The sequence below is a fragment of the Delphinapterus leucas genome, chromosome 2 (genome assembly GCF_059928025.1).
Source record: "Delphinapterus leucas isolate spDelLeu-1000000601 "Yukka" chromosome 2, BTC_Dleu_Yukka2, whole genome shotgun sequence".
Lineage (NCBI taxonomy): Eukaryota > Metazoa > Chordata > Mammalia > Artiodactyla > Monodontidae > Delphinapterus > Delphinapterus leucas.
Genome location: NC_143130.1, coordinates 172,312,863 through 172,333,777, shown reverse-complemented (window position 1 = coordinate 172,333,777; position 20,915 = coordinate 172,312,863). Strand labels below are relative to the sequence as shown.

General features: G+C 52.4%; 1 protein-coding gene across 4 annotated transcripts in view; it reads left to right on the top strand.

The window, feature by feature from the left end:
• Positions 1-20,915, top strand: part of SYNE3 (spectrin repeat containing nuclear envelope family member 3) — a 95,446-nt gene that overhangs the window by 22,498 nt on the left and 52,033 nt on the right. For 3 of the 4 annotated variants that reach the window (XM_022576167.3, XM_022576171.3, XM_022576173.2), the window contains exon 2: positions 16,152-16,309. In XM_022576167.3, the coding sequence (XP_022431875.2) occupies positions 16,166-16,309 (144 nt within the window). In that variant the 5' untranslated portion in view covers positions 16,152-16,165. Of the gene's footprint in view, positions 1-3,387; positions 12,476-16,151; positions 16,310-20,915 lie in introns of those variants that run through there. The other variant, XM_022576172.3, reaches the window with a different exon arrangement.

Here is a 20,915-nt window from a genome sequence, read left to right as displayed (position 1 = left end):
CCTGGCCATAGCTCTGCCACTGAGCTGCTGCAAGATCTTGGGCGGGTCTCTCGCCTTCTCTAAGCCTCAGTCTCCCCATCTGTAAAATGGCACAGCTAGATAAGAGGATTGCCAAGAGGTGGTCCAATTGTTTTTGTTGTTGTTGTTATTTGTTTGTTTGTTTTTGTCCGAGTTGCACGGCATGTGGGATCTTAGTTCCCTGACCAGGGATCAAACCCGAGCCCCTGCAGTGGAAGCATGGAGTCTTAACCACTGGACCGCTGGGGAAGTCCTGGTCCAATTGTTACATGCGGAAATGTAGGGAGGTTTCCGCAGTACTTTTCACTGGCTCCTGGGGTTGTCCCATGAGGCCTAGCCCTGCAGCCTGAGATCTGGAGCCAGTCTGAAACCTGTGGGCAGTTTCAGGAACTCCCTACCCTGGCCTGGCCCCATGGGAGCCAGCCCTGCTTTTCCAAGAATATTAGTGTTGTGCTCACTTAGTAAGCAACACCGCCATCCTCCTCCATGCTGGCTGTGCTCCAGGCCTGGGTATACAGAGCAGATGAGACACAGCCTCTGCCCTTGACAGCAACAGTCTAATGGGAAGACAGACACTCAACAACAGTCATGGAGCTGAGTGGCGTGTTCTGGTTGGCACTGTGTCCCAAGGGCTGCAGGTGCAGGGGGAGGGGGGCAGATGGCAAAACTCGGCTTTGCTGGTAGGGCCACAGGCCTGGCCCAAATGTGAGCGCTTGCTCTGGGCAGTATCTGAAGAATGGTCGGGTGAGCTGTGTAGTATATTTCACAGCTCTTCCACGTGCCGTCCAGCAGCACAGCAGCTCCTTCTTAACTCGCATTTAACCAGCCCTAATGTACTGACCAGGCGACTACTGACCTCTTGTCCCCAGGCAAGGCACTGTGGTTAAGGAAAAGGCTCTGGAGCCAAGCTGCCCGAGTTTCAATCCCTGCTTTGCACGCTTTGGGGAAAGTCATTTAACATCTCTGTGCTTTGCTTCCTTATCTTCTAATATGGGGTTTTATATTAGCACCTACCCGGTAGCCTGTTTGTTTCTAAAGCACTATAAGGTGCTCTAGGAACATGGCCTGGCACAAGGAGCCAGCTCTTATTAAGGCCTCTGGTTATTACAGGTTGGAATTGTAGCTTGGAACAGTGTAGCACTGACCCCAGTATGTTAGGCCCGCTACGCAGTTGGTTATTACAGCCCACGGCTATTACATGGTGTGACATGGTAACATGGTGCAATTAGCCTATAGGTTGCCTGGGGATCATTACAGTTCTGTGCCTTTGAATAAAGCAGAGCTTCTCGGCAGTGTATATGTCCCTTCCCAACAGCCGTTCTGTTAAAAAAAAAAAAAGCCCGGAGGTGAATCGGATGTGCCCCTTCCCTTCAAAACAATCTTCCCGTTTAAAGCTCCCCCATCTCAGAGGGGAGGAGGTCAGGCAGAAATTCTTGCTCTCATTTGACCAAAGAGACTGGTGTTTGGAGCTGGTTAGTGGCAGAGCCTGCGCTGGACCCCATGCGCCCTAATTCCATTTTGGGGCCTGCTCTGCCCCCAACCCGTGGCCTGAAGGAAGACTCTGATTTGGGGGTTAACAGAGTCTGTGCTAATGCCTACCCTTCCCCCATCCCTGCCTTTCCCAAGTTTCCCTGAACCTGCAGCTTGTGTATATTGAGGACCAAATAGGGCTGATAAGATGCTCCTTCTGGCTCCACACATATTCCTTTTAATAAAAAAGACCAGGAAGTTCCCTGGTGCTCCAGTGGTTAGGACTCGGCGCCTTCATTGCCGGGACCTGGGTTCAATCCCTGGTCGGGGAACTAAGATCCCGCAAGCCACGGGGCATGGCCAAAAATTAATAAATTAATCAATTAATTAAAATTTTAAAAAAGACTAGAACTAACAATTATCAAGTACCTACTAAATGCCAATGGGGGTAAATATTATTCTTTATATTTTCCAGATTTATCTCTCCACCCATGAACATTTGTGAGCACCTACTATGTGTCAGTATCTGTCTCAGGTACCTTGATCAAGGTAGCAGTGATCAAGATGGGCAGTTCACATTCAAATGAGAACAGCAGGCTGAGTTCAGTGGTGCTGGACTGCTGACTCGGAAGTTGTTGATTTCCATCCTGGATGCTGGGAGACCCCGTGGCAGCCACACGACTTGTTGAGCAGACATCCAGGTCCCTACTGAACCAGGGGCTCGCAGGAGCATGGATAAGGGCCCCATGGCACCGCTCTTTGGGAGCTCCGAGAGCCCCACGCATACGTGAGGGACTCCATTTGTTTATCTGTTTTTACACACTCTTGGCTGTTGGTTCAAGGAGTCAGCCGGCAGCGCCCTCGAAATTGGAGCAACTTCCTGTTGGCTGTCTCCCCATCCCTGACCTTCTCACTCCCTTAGCCTCCAGCCTACCGGGCCCGCACTGAGCACGGTAGCCTTAAAGGAGGAGGTGCCTGGGAAGTGCTGAGCGCAGCCTGGAGCTTAGTAACTTGTCCTAAAGTACAAACGCAAAAGGCAATCAGATGGTTCGCCGTTAGGGACTGCAAATTAAAACCACAATGAGATTTCATTACCCACTGGTTAAAAGGGCTAAGATTAAAAAGACTGACCATAGAGGGCCGTGTGGGAATGGCAACTCTCATCCACCGTGATGGGAATGAAAAGTGGCGTGGCTGCTTTGGAAAACAGTGTGAATGTAGACATACACCTACCATCTGATCCAGCCACTCCACTCCTAGGTGTTTTTTTTTTTTTTCTGTTTTTGTTGGGTCTTCGTTGCTGCGCGCGGGCTTTCTCTAGTTGTGGCGAGCAGGGGCTACTCTTAGTTGCGGTGCGCGGGCTTCTCATTGCGGTGGCTTCTCTTGTTGCGGAGCACGGCCTCTAGAGCGCAGGCTCAGTAGTTGTGGCTCACGGGTTTACTTGCTCCGCGACATGTGGGATCTTCCCGGACCAGGGATCGAACCAGTGTCCCCTGAATTGGCAGGCAGATTCTTAACCATTGCGCCAGCAGGGAAGTCCCACTCTTAGGTATTTTTGCAAGAGAAATGAAAGTGTATGTCCATACACAAGTGTTTAGAGCAGCTTTATTTGTAATAGCCAAAAACTGTCCATCAGCGGGTCTCCACATGCCATGGAATATTACGCAGCAATGGAAAGGAATGGACCACTGATACAGGCAACAACGTGGATGAATCTCAAACTAATTATGCTGAGTGAAAGAAGCCAGGACCACATCACCTGCCCCCCATATATATATATACATATATGTATATATATATATATATATATATGTATATATGTGTGTGTGTGTATATATATATATATATATATATGTATATATATATAATTCCATTTACGTAAAAATCTCCAGAAAATGCAAACTAACCTCTAGAGACAGTAAGCACATCAGCGGTTGACTGGGTCAGGGTGTGGGCAGGAGGGAAGGATTAGAAGTGGAATCAGGAAACTTTTGGGGTAATGGTTGTGTTCATTATCTTGATTGGGGTGATGGTTTTGTAGGTATATATGTTAAAACTTGTCGAACCCTACAGTTGAAATGTGTTTATTGTTTATCAATTTTACCCCCAGATAAACCTGTTAAAAACAAAGTCCACCCCATCTCCAGTTAATCAGTAAGATGAATCTGACCCTGCCCTCCTTCAGAGAACTTGTTTGTGTCAACAGATACGAACAGCAAAGCATGAACCGTGAGGTCAAACTTCTGGGTTCCGTCTTGGATTCGTAGCTACTCACCTTGCCTCCCTAAACTTCAGTTTTCTCACTGTGGGATGGAACTGATAGTAGTACCTTCCTCCTGGGGTTGTTGGATGGAGAACATGGGAAAATTCAGAGTGTTTAGTAAATGGATAGTAAGTGGTAACATGCACAGCGTCCCGTGGGCACCCAAGAAAGGGAGGAGCTGTTACTATGAGGGGAAGGAAGCTGGAAGGGTTTCCCATCTGAGTGAACTGAATCTTGAAAGAACAGGGAAGAGTCTGCTAGAAGGAGGTGTGTATTGGGGTAGGGGAGGCTCACCAGGCAGAACTAAGATAGGGAGGCAGCACTCAAGATTCTAAGCTTCTAGAAACTTCAGCAGTGTGGTACAGCGGGCGTGCAGGGACCAGGGGCACCCTGGTGAGTCAGGGCTGTAGGTTAGGTGGGAATCTCATCCTTGAGGGTCCCTGAGGAGTCCCCTTCATCCTCCAGGCCAGGGTTTCTCAAATTGGGATATGAGGAGGATTTCTCTGGAGACCATGAGTTTTTTTTGGCTGCACCGAGCGGCATGTGGGATCCTAGTTCCTGGACGAGGGATCGAACCCGTGCCCCTTGCAATGGAAATGTGGAGTCTTAACCACTGGACATCCAGGGGAGCCCCAAGACCATGAGTTCTATGAGAAGTTTTGAAATTTTTATCTAATAAAGACAAACAAAAAAATAAAAACCCTATATCTTGATGCAATGCTTTTGAATACAAAGACGTTTTCATCTAGTAGAAAGCGCTCATTTCTGAAGTCCTTCTTGCTAAGAGTGGTTCTGAAGGTATATTATTGTGCAGCCATAATTTTCTTTTCTTCTTTTCTTTTCACAACTGTATTTTTTCTTTAATTGAAGTCTAGTGGATTTACAATGTTGGGTTAGTTTCTGCTGTACAGCAAAGTGATTCAGTTATATATGTACATTTTTTTTTTTTTTTTTTTTTTGCGGTATTCGGGCCTCTCACTGTTGTGGCCGCTTCCGTTGCGGGGCACAGGCTCCGGACGTGCAGGCTCAGCGGCCATGGCTCACGGGCCCAGCCGCTCCGCGGCATGTGGGATCTTCCCGGACCGGGGCACGAACCCACGTCCCCTGCATCGGCAAGCGGACTCTCAACCACTGCACCACCAGGGAAGCCCTATACGTACATTTTTTAATATTCTTTTCCATCATGGTTTATCTCAGGGTATAGAATATAGTTCCCAGTGCTATACAGTAGGGTCTTGTTATTTATCCATTCTATATATAATAGTTTGCATCTGCTAACCCCAAACTCCCTTGGCCACCCTCCCTTCCTTGGCAACCACAAGTCTGTTCTCTATGTCTGTGAGTCTGTTTTTGTTTCATAGATAGGTTCATTTGTGTTATATTTAAGATTCCACATATAAGTGATATCATATGGTATTTGTCTTTTTCTGTCTGACATCACTTAGTATGATAATCTCTAGGTCCATCCATGTTGCTGCAAATGGCATTATTTCATTCTTTTTCATGGCTGAGTAATATTCCATTGCATATATAGATATACATGTAGATATATGTACCACATCTTCTTTATCCATTCATCTGTCAAAAGACATTTACATCTGTTCATGTGTAATTCAGGTTTGAGGGCCACAGGAGGTGTGTGTGGTCATTGTGGTTGAACCTGCTCCCTTGGGCTGTGGTGCAGACAGTCCAGGGAGGGGGCACCGGTTCCATGGGAGATGTTCAGGAAGGTAAGGCAGGTCTGGTGGGTTCAGGGGTGACTGTTGGAATCACTCCTCTGCAGGGAAGAGTCCTACCTGAGGAGAAGGTATGAGGTGCTGGGGGCCTGGCATGGGCCCCTGATTCCCAGGGCCAATAACAGAGAGTCCTGGGGAGGAGGTGTGAGGACATCTGTCACTGCCATGCTGTCACGGAAGACGCTGCCTTGGGCCATTGGGGAAGGGAGGGGAGAAAAGGTGCAGGGACAAGGGGCCAACATCCATCCTGGAAGCTCCACCCCCTTGGTCAGATCTTCTTCAGCAGGACCTGGGATGGGCCTTGCCACACGGCAAATGGAACCCTCTCTGGTGGGACAAGACCTTGGAGATTTCATCTACAGGGTACTTGGGAGTGCGGCTGGTGCTTTCACTGCCAAGGCATGGGGTTGGGCCACGACCCACAGTGTGAAAAACCAAAACCGACCTAAAGCTCCCGTTTCCGAATCAGAGGTAGGCTGGGCAGCGTTGATTGGTCTGCCCAGACTCACGCCTGCGGTCCGCAGGTGTCCCACCCAGTCCTGGACTAGTCTGATGCCTTGCTCACTGCTGCTCTCTGACCCGCAACTGATGGCCAGTCCTTGCCTCCCCGGCCTCTGATCGCCCCTAGCCACACCGCCAGCAGCCGACTGGGACTACGTGACCAGGGCTACTGGTAGGATGCTTCTCAGAGCCCCCTCAGGGAGCCCTCCGCTTCGCGCCCTCTAATTGGCTGCCCTCCCAGCAGCCTGAGCCAATGACACCTGGCCCAAGGAGCCGAGGCCCCGCACCTTGGAGCCACTTGCCTTGCCCAAGGGATGCCCCTGTCCTCGTTGGGAGGTCGGGCCTTCGGTACCCCATTCTCTTAGAGTTGCACTTTGCATTCTCTCCCTCTCGCAGACATCCATATTTGACTGTGCTTTGCAAGGCCAGCGTTTCCCGGGTAGAAATCCTAGCGTCCTCCACGCTGTGCCCTTTGACGGAGAGCTTGGGTTTAGTTAATTTCAGAGTGATTGGAAATGCTGTTTTATAGTCAGCTATCTGGGAAAGGAGGTGGGCCAGAGCACAGTGGGCTTTCACTACCAAATACCATTTGTCAGTGATGGCAGAGCTGATTTGAGAATCCCTCTCAGAGCACTTGTCTTGAAAGCAGTCCCCTTTGTGGCTAGAATTGTAAAGTGGACCCCAGAACCCTGTTACTAAGCGGGGTTTCTTGTATGAACATTGACAAGCTCATGGACAGAGGGTGGGTTGTGGTGCCCTGTAGTTTGTGTGGCTTTGGTTCAGTCCCTTAATCCCTCCAAGCCTGTGGTTATCTCTGACGGGATAAAGCCCAGTAATTGTTCCCAACTCCAGATTCAGCAACCTGGGAGGGCTGTTGTAAGATGAAATAAGATGGTGTGAGAGTTCCTGGTCCAATGACCAATTAAGATGCTGCGGAGGGTACCGGCCCCTGCTTCTTACACGCTTTGCTCTCAGAATCACCTTCTGTGAATGCCAGATAAGAGAGCATGGCCCAGGACCATCCTGGCGCTCTGAACGATGCTCTGAGCTGTGGCTTCTCCGTGACGTCATCTGCAATAAGTAAACAAAAAAGCGTTCCCAGAATTCACTTGGAATAGGCTTTGGGATTAAAACCAGCTGCTTGGTCCCTGAAATCCCATCTGTGTACGGGAGAGCAGTGGGGATGAGTAAGGGTGGAAACTGTGTGTGTGGGCCCCTGGCCAGGTTGGAGGGGCAAGCACACTTGCCTATAGGGCCTGCCGTGGGAGCTGGGGTTTGCTTGGGTCTGGATCCTGAAGGTTCTGAGTTCTAGAGCAAAATGCCAGGGGGCAGCTGGGTTGGCAGAGGGCCAGGTGGCTGAACACCATAGGACTGAGGCGGCCCGGCAGCCGGGGGCTCAGTTTATTAAATCCAATTCTAGATTCTTGAGCGGAGCCCCAGGTTTACACCCTGCGGTCACCTTCCTGGAGCTCGGATGCTCATAGAAGACGACCCACAGGAGGCGTGGACGGCTGTCAGTGGGTTCTGGGGGGCACAGGCGGGGGCGTGGAAGCCGGGTAGCACCGTGGTGTTTAAAAGCAAAGGCTCTGGACTCAGGCCATCCTGTGTTCCAGTCCTGTCCCCGTTACTTAACATCCATCTGACTTTTGAGCAGTGTTCTTAGTATCATTGATCCTCAGTTTTCTCAGCCATAAAATAGGGATAAGTGTCTCATTAGTCTCTGTAGGATAAATGAGTTAATAGCTGTAAGCCCTTTATCACGGAGTCAGGCACGTACAGAATGCAAGATGCATGCGGGCTGTTAGAATTATTATTGTTAATCCTGGATCCACCACTTTCTTGCAGGCTGTTTGCTTTTCTGAGTCTCAGTTTCCATCCTTATAAAATGGTACTAATAATGTCAGCCACATAATAGTCACTCTTTGAACCTGACTTTGCCCCTTTCTTTGCTTGGGAGGGATTTGGTGTCCTGTTTTAGGGGCATTCCCTAACGGGGTTTGGTTAGGTCTTAAGCAGGATTCTTGCAGTGTCTAGATCATTGAATGGCACGTGGAATTAGAGTGTTTGCACACTCCCAGAGAATGTTTTATATTGTCTTTCTGGTGTTGGAGGGGCTGGAGCGGGGAGCTGTCCCAACCTGGTCTTTATGGGGTGTCTGACCCTCACCACTGGCACCACAGAGCCAAGTAGGGCCCTCCATCCTGCAGCCTCAGCTTCCCAGGCCCAGGAAGGGGAAGGGAGAGGACGGAGGGCTCTAATCCCGCTGCCCCCAGGACACAGGGTTCTGAGCCCTGATTTATTTCCCGTGGACTCCCCCTCAAGGTCAACCCGGCAAATGGTCAGTGTCAGTGCCAGTAACTTGTCCTTTGTCCTGCAAGGCTGGTCCCCCGCAGACTAAGTTGCAGCTTGGCCCATTGCTCAGGCAGCCCGGAATCAGGGCAAAGGGAGCTGGTGTCCTTCTCCATCTACAGATGGGCAGCCTTCGCAGGCCTGGGCTGGGAGACCTTCCTTCCCGTCCCCTGGGTCACAGGAGGGTTGACCCCTGCGGGCTGCATCGCTCAGGTTCCCCTGTGCTGGCCCAGGGATTTCGCCCACAGCAACCTTTCCGCCCTGGTTGGGGTGAAGCCTCCCTTGGGGCTCCAGTTCCTGCCGCTTAGAGGCTCCCAGCCCGGGTCTGGTAACATCACCTCCTCCTTTGCCCCCTCCAGCCAAGGTGTGGAAGTAGCCGATCTCTGGGTTCCCTTTTGTCCCCTGGCAGCTTCTCAGCTCCTTCACCCCCATGGAGCCGGGTCCCTCTGGTTCACAGCTGGACTCAGAGTGGATTCAGTCTGCCTGGTTGAACCCTGTCCAACCAGACTCATGGTCTTTGGGCTTTGGAATCTGACAGAACAAAGTTCAAATCTCAGTGCTGCCCTGATGGCCCTGTGCCCTGGACACTCCAGCCTCAGTGTTCTTGTCTGCGATTGCGGAAGGTGACGGCAGCCCTTCCCACTGGGCACTGGTTCTGAGCAGGTGCCCGGTGAGGCCCCCAATATTCTAAGAGGAAGGTGCTGGTCGGTGGGGGGGGGGGAGGAAGTTCTTCTGAGGTCCCTCTGCCAATCAGCAGAAGCTCTCCACCTGAGAGGATGCCCTGCTGCCCTACCTCTGCTCCCTCCTGTGTGACCCACCCTCAAGGACCAAATGGATGACTTGTAGACAAGTGCTTAGCACGGACGTAGGCCTTTCATCGTGGTGGAAATGTCAGCACGCTTTTCACTTCCCTGGTTGGCTTTTTTTTTTTTTCAAGTCTGCATCACGTTTTCCAACCCCCTCCATCCAACCGCACACTGCTTTATGACACTTCTGCCTGCTCATTCACCCTGAGGCTTCCTTGTGACTCTAACTAAGCTCTCCCCTTTTGACTCGATGGCTCAGGCCTGGAGCTCAGATTCTGGAACCTTCTTGGCCTCCCCTGAAGTACAGCCTCACAGTCCATTTCCGGGAGAGCTGTGTCCCCGGTCACCTCCTGTGGACGCGTCAGTCTCCCAGGCTGGTGCCTTTTCACCCGGGTTGCATCGGAACACATGCTCTTTCTTGAGTCTTCTCCTCTGCTCTGTCATCTGCCCTGCCCTGGCTTGTCTGTCATCAAGGAAAAAAGATAATTTCTCTTCTGGCTGTCATTTGTGATAACCACACGGGATGCTGAAAACCAAGGCTGCTTCCTTTCTAACCATCTCCTCCAGCAGGCCAACGCCGGCCTGAACCAGAAAGGGCCTGCATCCTGTCTCTGGTTCCTCAGGGACAGCCCAGAGGCGCCCCTGGAGCCCCACTCCCTTGCTGCCTGCAGCAGCACCCCAGGGCTGCTACCCAAGAAGGGACTTGGAAATGGAAACAGCTTTTTAAAAAAGGCCTGAGCACGTTTTTTTTTTTTGCCAAAATGTTTGGAAAATGCATAGTTCCATATTGTTTTTAAATCCTGTGTCCACTCAACCAATCCAATAAGGACAAACTCATGGACGATGAGAATTCCCCCCTCCCTCCCAGAGAGGCGTGCCTGCCATGCCCGCTCCTGCAGCCTTCCTGCCTGGTCCTTGGCCTCATGCGGCTGCCCGTGTCTGCACTGACCCCCTCCCCCCACCCCACTTCCACCCACCCCCTTGGCAAGGGCTTCCCTTCTGCACCCACCCCGGCCAGGGTGACTCGTCTGAACCTCAGAATCAGTGTTGTCACTCCTACCTGAACCCATGTTGGCCCCCGATTGCCCCCAGGGACCAGCCCAGCCTCCTGGACATGGCTCTGGGGCTCTGATCTGACCCTTGCTTCCTTCATTGCCTCCCCCGATCCTCAAGCTCCAGCCTCCCCGTCCCCCAGTGTGTCGAGAGCCTCCCCAGTATCCTTGCAGCACCTCCCACTCAGCTTGCACTCCCCTCTCTCAAAGCTCACTTTGGCCCCCTCACTGGACACGGAGCCCCATGGGCCAGAGCCTTACCTGGTTCGTCTCTGAATCCTGAGCACCCAGCAGCTGTGAAGATGCACAGATGCATTAGTCTATGGCTAGTAACCCCCATTCCTACCCCACACCCACCTTTGGGATGGTGTGAGAGCCTCCGTCTGGATGCAGGTTTCTAAAGAAGGAAAGCCCTCCACCTGACCCCAGAGGAATTTGGGGTAAAAAAAGAACTGCTTCCAAGTATGGAATGTGTTCCAAATGCTGGGTAGGAGGTTTTTTCATTAATCAAATCTAGGTGTTGTCCCCATGCCATGGTCTGCATATTTATGTCCCCTCAGAATTCACCTGTTGGAATCCTGACCCCCAATGTGATGGTGTCAGGAGTTAGGGCATCTGGGAGGTGATTCTAATCCTGTTCTAACATGAGGGTGGAGCCCTCATGAATGGGATTAGTGCCCTTATAAAAGAGACCCCACAGAGCTCCCTAACCCCTTCTTCCACGTGAAGATACAATGAGAAGTCTGCAACCAGGTCTCCCGTGACTGTGCTGGCACCCTGATCTCGGACTTCCAGCCTCCAGAACTGTGAAAAGTAAATTTCTACTGTTTATAAGCCATCCGGTCTGTGATATTTTATTACAGAAGCCCAAACGGACTAAACCCCATTTCCAGGTGAGGAGATGGAGACTCAGAGAAGTTAACTGACTGGGCAGATGTCACACGGCTAGTGAATAGCGGGCTCAAGACCACCAGGACCAATTATAAGTCCTTCTGGCCTCAACATCTGTCCAATCCCAGGACACACGCCTGTGGGTCACTTAGCCAGCTCACTTTGCCTGCTGGCCGCTGTGGCTCCCTGCAGCTGCTGGTTACAGCCTTGGAGCATCTACAACGGAAGTTGGCAAACTGTGGCCCACAGGCCACATTTGGCTAGTAGTCTGTTTTGGTGCAGTGAATGTGAAATGGGTTTTACATTTTTTAAGGGCTGTAAAATCAAAGAAGAATATGCAACAGAGACTGTATATGGCCTGCCGAGTATAAAGATAGCTACTACCTGACCCTTTACAAAAAAAGTGTGCCCACCACTGTATAAAAGGTCCCCAGGACCACCTCCTTTGGAGTTTCCACGTGGCCCTGGGAGGCTACTCACCTCGGCCTGCCTTAGAGGGGCCACGATGCTGGAAGGGGTGCTCTGAACTGGCTGAGGAGGGGGGTCCGTGGGGAGAGAAGGGGACCAGGGCCCAGACCAGGCTGACAGTCTGAGGGCGGAGGCTGGTGCATAGGCCCCAGCTGGCGTGGCTCACAGAGATCTCAGTAATATGGACCCTTCCAACCCACAACCTCAAAGACCCTCAGAGACCCTCTGTTCAACACTCACAGTGTGCAGATGGGGAAACTGAGGCCCAGAGAGGCAAAGGCGTGCTCAGGGCAAATGTGCAGATTCCAAGCCCAGGGCGGTTGCTCCTACTTTCCCTGTCACATTTTGGAAGGCTTCCCACCCTGCTCAGCCCAGTACTATGGGTCATTTCCTTGGCTTATTTGTTCTTTCAGTCGACATTAATGAAGGGCTGGTAACTTGACGCTCCAGCACTGGGGTGCAGAGGTGGAAAGGCAGCAGGAGAGGAGGTGGCCTGCGCAGAAAATATAGTCGGTGGTCACGATGCTCTGGGGTTCCACGCCGGACAGCAATGCTTGGGGGAGGGGGCTCGCTTCTAGAAGAGGGAACAGAGGTCATTGTCTTGGCTGTGTCAGAGAGGCGCTAAGAACTGCACATCTGCCCTGGGGTTGGCTGTGAGGAGGCATGGCAGGAAGCAAGGCTGGAAACAGGGTCACGCTCAGGGCTTGGGGGTCGGTCAGAAGACTGCTGCAACGTATCTTTTAAACAGGGCAATGGTCAGCTGGATTTGTGTTTTAGGAAACCCCCTCTGGTTCCCGCCCGGAGAAGGGATGGGAAGAGGGCCGGAAGCTGTTGCAGTCGATTGAGGAAACGGAGGGAAATCCATGATGTTCCTGGTGAGGGATGCGAAGGAGGGATGTCTTCCTGGTCCATAAACCAATTGTGAGTGGGCTTTTCTTGAGCTGCTCATTTGCTTTTTAACTTTAAACTTTTAAACTTGTGTAAGGAAGCAGGCTCTCCTTTCCATCAGTTGTGGATTCTAAGCCAGGTCCATGGACTGACAGGGGGCTATGGATAGAATTGCTACTGACCTCTAACTGACGGTAATTTCTTCAGTTATGCAGGAGGCAAAACAAAATCAAAGCCTACTCTGTTATTAGCAGTGGCTGTAACTTCGTCACATATATTTTTATGTTGCACTGCAGTCATCGTAGATTTCTTGAAATGTATTTTATGCCCATCAGTATTTCAAAATTCCAGTAGTTATTAGACCCATTGTCATTAGATCTTGTGATTTAATGTGTTAGTAAGGTAGTGTGTGGTGTGTGGGGGGGGTGTGTGTGTGTGTGTGATAAATTCGATTTTTGATAGTTTGATAACTGTGTTTTAATATGATTGGTTTCCTTTGTAATTCTTGCAGTTTATTCTCGGCATTTAAAGACTTTATTCCAAGAAGGGGTCCACAGTAAAAGTCTATCCCCCTCCCCTCAAATCCCCCACCCTGGTTTGCAGTTCATCCACCTGCAGCCCACACAGGCGTTCAATGTGCAGCTTCTCTTCTGGAAGCTTCTTCTTCTTCTTTTTTTTTTTTTTTTTGCGATACGCGGGCCTCTCACTGTCGTGGCCTCTCCCGTTGCGGAGCACAGGCTCCGGACGCGCAGGCTCAGCGGCCATGGCTCACGGGCCCAGCCGCTCCGCGGCATGTGGGATCTTCCCGGACCAGGGCACGAACCCGTGTCCCCTGCATCTGCAGGCGGACTCTCAACCACTGCGCCACCAGGGAAGCCCCCTGGAAGCTTCTTGAGGCAGAGGTGGTGCCCACTTATTCGCTTCTGTGGCATCTGGCCTAGCTAGAAGTGCGTGTTTAATTCCTGTGTGTTTCACTGACTTGGAATGAAGTGGTTTGGTAGCACAGGCCAAGAGGCCCTGGTCTCTTGAACTCTGCCGGCAGCTTCACCAAGCTGACAGTTAGTGGTCCCCCATCCGAGGTTAGAAGCCCCCATCTGAGGCTGATCCGTGGGTCTGAGGTCCACCCGAGTCCCGCCCCACCCTGCCGGACCCCTAGTGTTCCATTTGAGTAACTTGGGGTCTCCAAACCATCACACCTCCCGGGCCCTGGGCATTTCCAACTGCAAGAAGGGTTCTCCAAACCTCGCTGCCTCTGGGTGTTTAGAGCATCCACCCCCCTCCGCATCCTGTCATCTGAAACCCTGGGAGCTAGTTTCGGCTCCTCCCATTCATCGCTTTGTAAAAAATAAAAGCTGAGCTTTTGGAAGCCAATCAAGTCACACACTAGACGAGAGATTAAAGCCACAATGAACCAATTTAAATGCCTGCGCGTTCTAGCAGTGCTTTTCAAAGGAAGCATTCAAAGGCAGGGAGTGGCTGCAGGGAACGTATTAAGTTGTTAGAAAAGCATCAAAACATCTCCGGAAGAAAATTGGGAGACTGAGCTCTGAGGACCGAGGTCCCAGAGGGAAGCCCACCCTGGGTCGCCCACTCCCTTCCCCTCGCTGGTGGCGTCCTTCCGCTCTCCCAGCGTGCATCGCGCAATCCCATGGCAGAGCTGCCTGTGCAGGGGTAGAGGTGAAGGGCGGGATGCCCGCGTTCCCAGTCAACGCCTGTTGTACGACCAACTGATGATTGAGAAAAAAGGGCCAACAGACACTTCAGCCAATGTTAAGAAGTTATTTGGATTTTTTTAATTTTAAAGTAACGATTGCCCTTTCTGGAAAATTCACAAAGTGCCTAAGAGGAAAAATAGGGAAACAGAAAAACTTCCAACTGTGATTCCACCAACCAGACAATGGTCCTTAACCACATGGCCTCCAAAGACACGGTGCCAGGAAAAGAGAGGCCTGAGGTCACGTGGGATGCTTCTTCAGCCACTTGCCCACACCCCTCTCTCCGACTCATCACATGGGCATTGGTTTTTGTTTGTTTGTTTGGACTACTTCACGTGGCTTGCGGGATCTTAGTTCCATGACCAGGGATCAAACCCATGCCCCCTGCAATGGAAGTGCGGAGTCCTAACCACTGGACCGCCAGTGAAGTCCCTACATGGGCATCGTAATGGCGAGATTTCCCAGCCTTTTTCTACGAGCATGTTTTTTTTGTGGTTGTTTTGTTTTGTTTTTATTAGCTGTAGAGCCGGGGCTACTAAGTATAAATTTTGTTGCATTTTTGGATATTATCATTAGAGCCTAAGTATTCTCCATCACAAATTCATTTCAAGCCTACTTTTTATTGGCTGCATAATATTCTTTTTTTTATTGCGGTAGGCGGGCCTCTCACTGTCGTGGCCTCTCCCGCTGCGGAGCACAGGCTCCGGACGCGCAGAATCAGCGGCCATGGCTCACGGGCCCAGCCGCTCCGCGGCATGTGGGATCTTCCCGGACCGGGGCACGAACCCGTGTCCCCTGCATCGGCAGGCGGACTCTCAACCACTGCGCCACCAGGGAAGCCCGGCTGCATGATATTCTGAAGTGCAAGTGTGTGATACTTTCCTTAACTAATTTCCTATTGTTGGGCATTTGCGTTGTTCCTAGTTTTGTTTTGTTTTGCCTTTTTAACAAATTCTGGGGTTGGTCTTGGGTGCATGACGCTTTATGGCAACGCTGGGCTATTTCAGCATCAGCAGAGGGTTTACTCTGTGCTAGGCATTGTGGGAGATTGGAGGATAAACTAGACACAATCCTTTCACCTAAGATGCAGATATAAATAACTTTAATCCAAAGTCGGTTATAGTTGCCGTAAGCAGACAACTAGAGCTGAAATACAGAAGAGTTTTTCCTGGGCCTAATGGGATTTTAAGAAAGTTACATGAGAAAATCTGAGACCTTGTATCCTCAGCTAGAAGGTAAGGGAAAGAGAGGAGGGGACAGGATAGCAAAGCGGTTGGTTTAGCTGGGAGACCTATGCCAGGAGGCGGGCATCCCCGAAGGCAGTGGGTCTCAGCTCAGATGCTAGGTCAGTTGATTGTCAGTGGCTGCCAAGAGGTAGGTGGTGCGTAGCTCAGTGGAAACACTTAGGAACATCTGCCAGGGACCCAGGTTTGGTGGAGAAGTAGCCACGAGACACCTGGCTCACCGGGCCATCCCCAACCTGAGCTATTAATTTCAGGTGAGATTCAGGGGCTGGCGTCAGCCTGGCCAATGCCCAAAAACTGTGTTTCTTAGGTTGAGGCTTTTTGATCCATTCAGATCAAGGTTCAGTGTCTGTCACAGACATCTCAGCCTGTGTGTGTTTTAGGATCCACTTTTGGAGGGGTTTCCAGCCAAAAAGACAGGAGAGAGTTGGCCCTGAGTGCCATGCTAGCGTCAGAGGGGAGCAGGGAATCTGAGACAAAGGGAGTCTTTGCCAACCGGGCACCCTGGGCCCGCTCTCCCTGCCCAGCCCCCGGAGAGGCCAGACCTGTTTCCCTTCTCGGCCCATTTCCAGTCCTTTGGCTCTCTGACAAACACGATCGCCTCTGGCTGTTGGCACCGAAGCTGGAGCATCAGGAGGGTGCTGGGGGTGGAGGGCGAGCCCCATTCCCGGGGTCAGGCTCCCCAACCCAGCTCGCCTTCCCCCCGCCCTCCTCACCTGTGTGCCTGACCTTGTGTGGTCCTGTCTTCAGCCCCTGCAGGTGCCATGACCCAGCAGCCGCAGGAGGGCTTCGCCAGGAGCGTGGGGGACGCCCAGGAGTGGATGAAGGCTGTGCAGGAGCGGCTGCAGATCAATGACGACACCCAGGGGCCCCGCGCAGCCCTGGAGGCCAGGCTGCGGGAGACCGAGGTATGCAGAGACCATGGCCTTGATAACCCTGTGGCCTTGGCCCGGTCCCTCCCTCTCAGGCCTCAGGTTTCCCAACTGTTGCATGGCAGAGCGGACTAGACGGGTGTTTCTCAAAGTCTGATGTCTTTGAATCTCCTGGGGTTTAAGTGCAGCTTGTGATCCAGGAGCTGGGGGTGGACCCGAGATGTGACATTTCTGACGTGCTCTCGGTGGCACCTTTGCTGGGGGTCCTAGGATCACACTTTCATTGTAAGGGTCTGACTCTCCCATCCTGGAAGGGGGCACCGTGCAGCGGGATGGTCTCCACCCGCAGGTGGCCCAGGCCCTGCTTCCTGCCCCTTCTCTGCTTCTCTGCAGCTGAGGCCCCTCCCTTGGCTCTTATAGGGCTGGAGTCCAGCTGTACCCTGACCTGGCACAAGGCAGAGGCTCAGTGCTACCCTGACCGGAAGTGCCGATGCCCAGTGCCTGGCCCAGCACTGTGGTGCCCCCAACCTGAGGTCATCTGCTCTGGGCCAGGGGCCAGGGGGAAGAACTCTAAGAGTCAGAGACCTGGGTTGTAGTCTCCACGCTGATCTAAAGTGCTGTGTGACCTCGGCCACATCCCTGTCCCTCTCTGGGCCTCAGTTTCCCATCTGTAAGTAAAGCAGTTGACTTAACGCCTCTCAGGTCATATCCATTGGGATATGCCACAATTCTAATTTATCACCTAACAATGGTTGCTTTATTTAAGGGGAGGCTTACCTCTTCCTGCACAAACTGACCCCCCAACAGGCTAGAAATAGAGCTGACCCCACACCCACTTCCCTGTGTCTTGTCTTTTCTTTCTTTCTCCTTTTTTTTTTTTTTTTGAGCTGTCTTATTGATTTTGCACATTTTATTGAAAATATCTAATGCTCTTTTTGGAAGTGGACAGTTAAAATTAAGAATCGATATCACCTTTTCAGGGCCAACGGCTTAAGTGTCACCACACAGTATGAAGAAGGACCCAGGGTCTGCATTTTAAAAGTGGGGAAACTGGGTCTGGGAGCGGTCTGGTGACTTGTTCAAGTTGAAAAGGTCTCTGGGGAGGACACTCCACCCTGGAATTCTGGTCTTCTGACTCCTTTTCAAATATGCTTTCTGCTTCCCTACAGCATCGTGTACTTCTGTAAAATCGTGCCTGCGTCAGGGCGCAGGGCGTTGTGGTTTCTCAGGCTTTCTGTTCAGTAGAACAGCTCACTGGACTAGAGACAGGACAGGCCTTGGAGTCTGGAAGTCCTGGGTTCAAATCCCAGCTCTGCTTCCTGCTGGCCCTGTGACCCCGCTGGACCTGTCTTCACTTCCCTTCTAGAATGGGTGAAGCTCATTGTGTCAGGATGCTGACTTTGAGAGGGTGGGTCACAAGCTGCCTTGAGGAGGCGTTTGTTGCTGATGGATGTTAACAGAGAGAAAGCCCTGTACTACCTCTGAGGCTGGATGTAAATGACCTGAGTTGACAGTGACAGTGGCACCCTCTCTATTCCCCCTCCCCCACCCCCAGTCCCCTCCAATGTCTTCTGGCATTTCCTGTCATCCCAGTTGCCCTCAGATTAGTCCTTCCCAGTCCTTCATTGGTCGGACCCCAGAGGATCCGAGACCCTCCACTTTGAGTCACGATTTCCGTCAGCCTCCCCTGTGCCAGGCCTCGAAACCTTGGGATGCCAGGTGATGGTGCCTGGTCCCTGCCCTCAGGGAACTCCTCCCAGGTAGGCACAGAGACTCCCGCTCGTCCCAGTGGGAAAGGTCCCCCATCCCTGCTCGGCCTCCCTCTTGGTGTGGCACCATCCTAGCACGCACCACCCTGGACCACTTGTCCTTTTATAGCAACCATGAAGAGATACTTGATGCAGTTGGTGAGAGCCCTGCCCAGGGGACCATCACGGCAGAAAGGAGGGGTGACCACTCTTGAGTGGCCCAGTCAGAGGCTTCTCAACTGGACGGTGAAGTGAGTGGAGAACCCAGGGTACACGGGGAGCCCCGAGGAGGTCACGTCCCCGGGTCTAGAGGGTCAAGAGAGGCCTCTGGGGACAAGGGTCTTTACTGCTGAGGCTTGAATGAGGCGTTAGCCAGACTCGGGGATCCAGGGGGAGGGGAGGGAAGGGACTCCAGGCAGAGCGAACATAATAGGAAAATCACTGGAGGTGGGCACAGCTGGGGGCACATGTGGGACACCCCCGATGCTGGTGTTGGGACAGCATCAACCATCAGGGAGACGCAGGGGTCCTGGAACAGGGAGCCAAGGAGGACCCCTCCTGTGTAACAGAGCGGGTGAAGGGTTGGAGATTTGGAAGGTCAGGGGCAAGCCTGGTGAGGAGAGGAGTTGACAGCCAAAGCCCCTTCTCTTGTCAGTCTTGGCCTCTGTCATCATCGTCATTATTATTGTCACCAATATTCGTTATCAAAAGATGACTCTGCCCGGCCACTGAGAGAAGGGAGCTGACATTCCTTCAGCAACTATTGTGTGCTCAAGCCTGTGCTATCCGCTTTCATGTTTAGTTTCCCGAAAGCCCTGTGATCGTGGTGTATTGTCCCCACTTTTCAATAGTGAAATGGATCCCTAGACACAGAGATGGGCCAGAATGGAAGGAATGGATCTTGTTAGGGCTTGAACCCAGGGCTGAGTTCAGAGCATCACTGACCCGTCCCCGTGTGGGGTCCTGGGGCGGTGGAAGGGGTGAGGCGCACCCTACGCTCGGGTTCACGGCATCACGGGGACAGGCACACACCTAATCCTGCAGTCGCACAAGTATGTACGAGGTGCATCCCTAACATGGGTCTCGTGGTTATTCTCCTCCTCTAAAACCTTCTATGGCTCCCCACTGTCTGCGAGAGAAAACCCAGCTTCACCTGGCATCAAACGTCCTCTACTACCTATCTGCCACACCCTCTTCTGCAGCCTCAGATTCCCCCTCCAGCCGACCTCCCAGGCACACATCCTCTCCCGCTGGCAGAAAACCTCCTAGATTTCCTATCACCAAACCTTTGTGTGTGCTGTTGCCTCTAGTTGGAACGCCCTTTCGTTCGGGTCTGGGTGTGCATGTGAAATGAAACGTCCCCTCGTCCACATGTCTTTCCTAACCCCTTCCCCCAGCCCCAGCCCCAGCTCCTGGCAGCCCTGCACAGCACTTGCTGTCTTAGCGCGCTAATCCCTTTGGACCTTGCACCATTTGCTGACAGCTTATTACCCCCTGGTGGTGGGTCTGGCTTCGTTAGGAGAAGGCTAGGGCGGCCCTTAGGAAGAGCTGTTGGCAAGGCCAAGGTGACCGGGTTCTGGAAGCCAAGGGAGCACTTCCATCAGGTGAGCCCTCAGGGATTTGGCCTGGAGCCTAGGTCAAGGGAGCCGTGTCCTGGGTGCCCCACCACCGTGCTCTCCTACGGGGCTCAGACCTGCTTGTTTTCTGTGTGCTTTGACGTTTCAAAACCAGTTTTGCAATAAGAAAACATTTCACCCTTGTCCTCTGGTGAAAGGAAGCAGCTAGAACCTTCTCCACCTGCTGGCCCGTGGGACCTGCCCTGGGGCTGGGGTCTCCCATGCGATCCCTCCACCAGCTCAGTGACGCATGTCCCAAGCGCCTGCTGGCTAGAGTGACCAGGATATGAGTTCTGATCCAACTCTGAAGCTTAGTAGCTGTGTGGCCAGGAGCGGGTCCCATGCCCTCCTGCCACCTCATTTTCCCAGCTATAAAGTGCAGGAAGAACCCCCGGCAGGGACCGGTCACTGAGAGAAGGCCTCTGGGGACAAGTGACTTCACTGCTGAGGCTTGAATGAGGAGTTACAGGATGGGGGTCCAGGGGGAGGGGAGGGAGGAGCCTGGGGGAGGGGGAGAGCTGGGGTCTGGGGCCTGCAGGCCTGGGTTCACTCCGGCTGTGGCACCTGGGGAGAATTTCCAGTGCCTTCTGAGCTTCAGCTTTACTCCTGGGGAAAGTGCTAGTTGCCACCTTGCAGGAGGGTGGGAAGATTGAGGCCAGTGACTTATTGGTGCACTTGGCAAAGTGCAGGGCACGCTGGCAGAGCCAGTGGAGAAGGTTGTTTCTCGTGGTTTCAATTCAGGGACACCAGCCTGTGGACTCTCCCAGCCCACGCCGGTGCCCGCAGCAGTCTCCCAGGTCGCAGCATCTTGTCTCTTTGCCCTCCTCGGCCCTGCACTTGGGGTCTAGGCCAGGCTGTTTTCTTACTGGTTTCCAAGCCTCTTTATGGTCAGAGACATGCCACATTTCTTAGGACTTGGCTTCCAAAAGCCGGATGCCCTGAACACGCTGTGTTTTCCTAGCTTTGCTGGCTCAAATGTCTGCTCAGCACTGAGGCCTGGTGCCACCGCCACCTCCTCATGAGGCCTTCTTGGTTTGCCCACATCCCTCCTCAGAGCTCCAAGTTTGGGGTCTCTCACGGCTCTTTTACAGTCATCTGTGCTCTTGTCTGGAGACTCCCTTACAGCCTGCAAGCATCGGGCCATGTTTGTTTTCCTCCTGGACTCAGCTCGGCACCCAGCAGAGCACTCAGCATAGTACTCAGCATATTACCCAGGACAGCGCCCATCTGGCCGTGACTGCGTTGAGGGAAAGCCCTGACTCACCACATTCCTCCAGT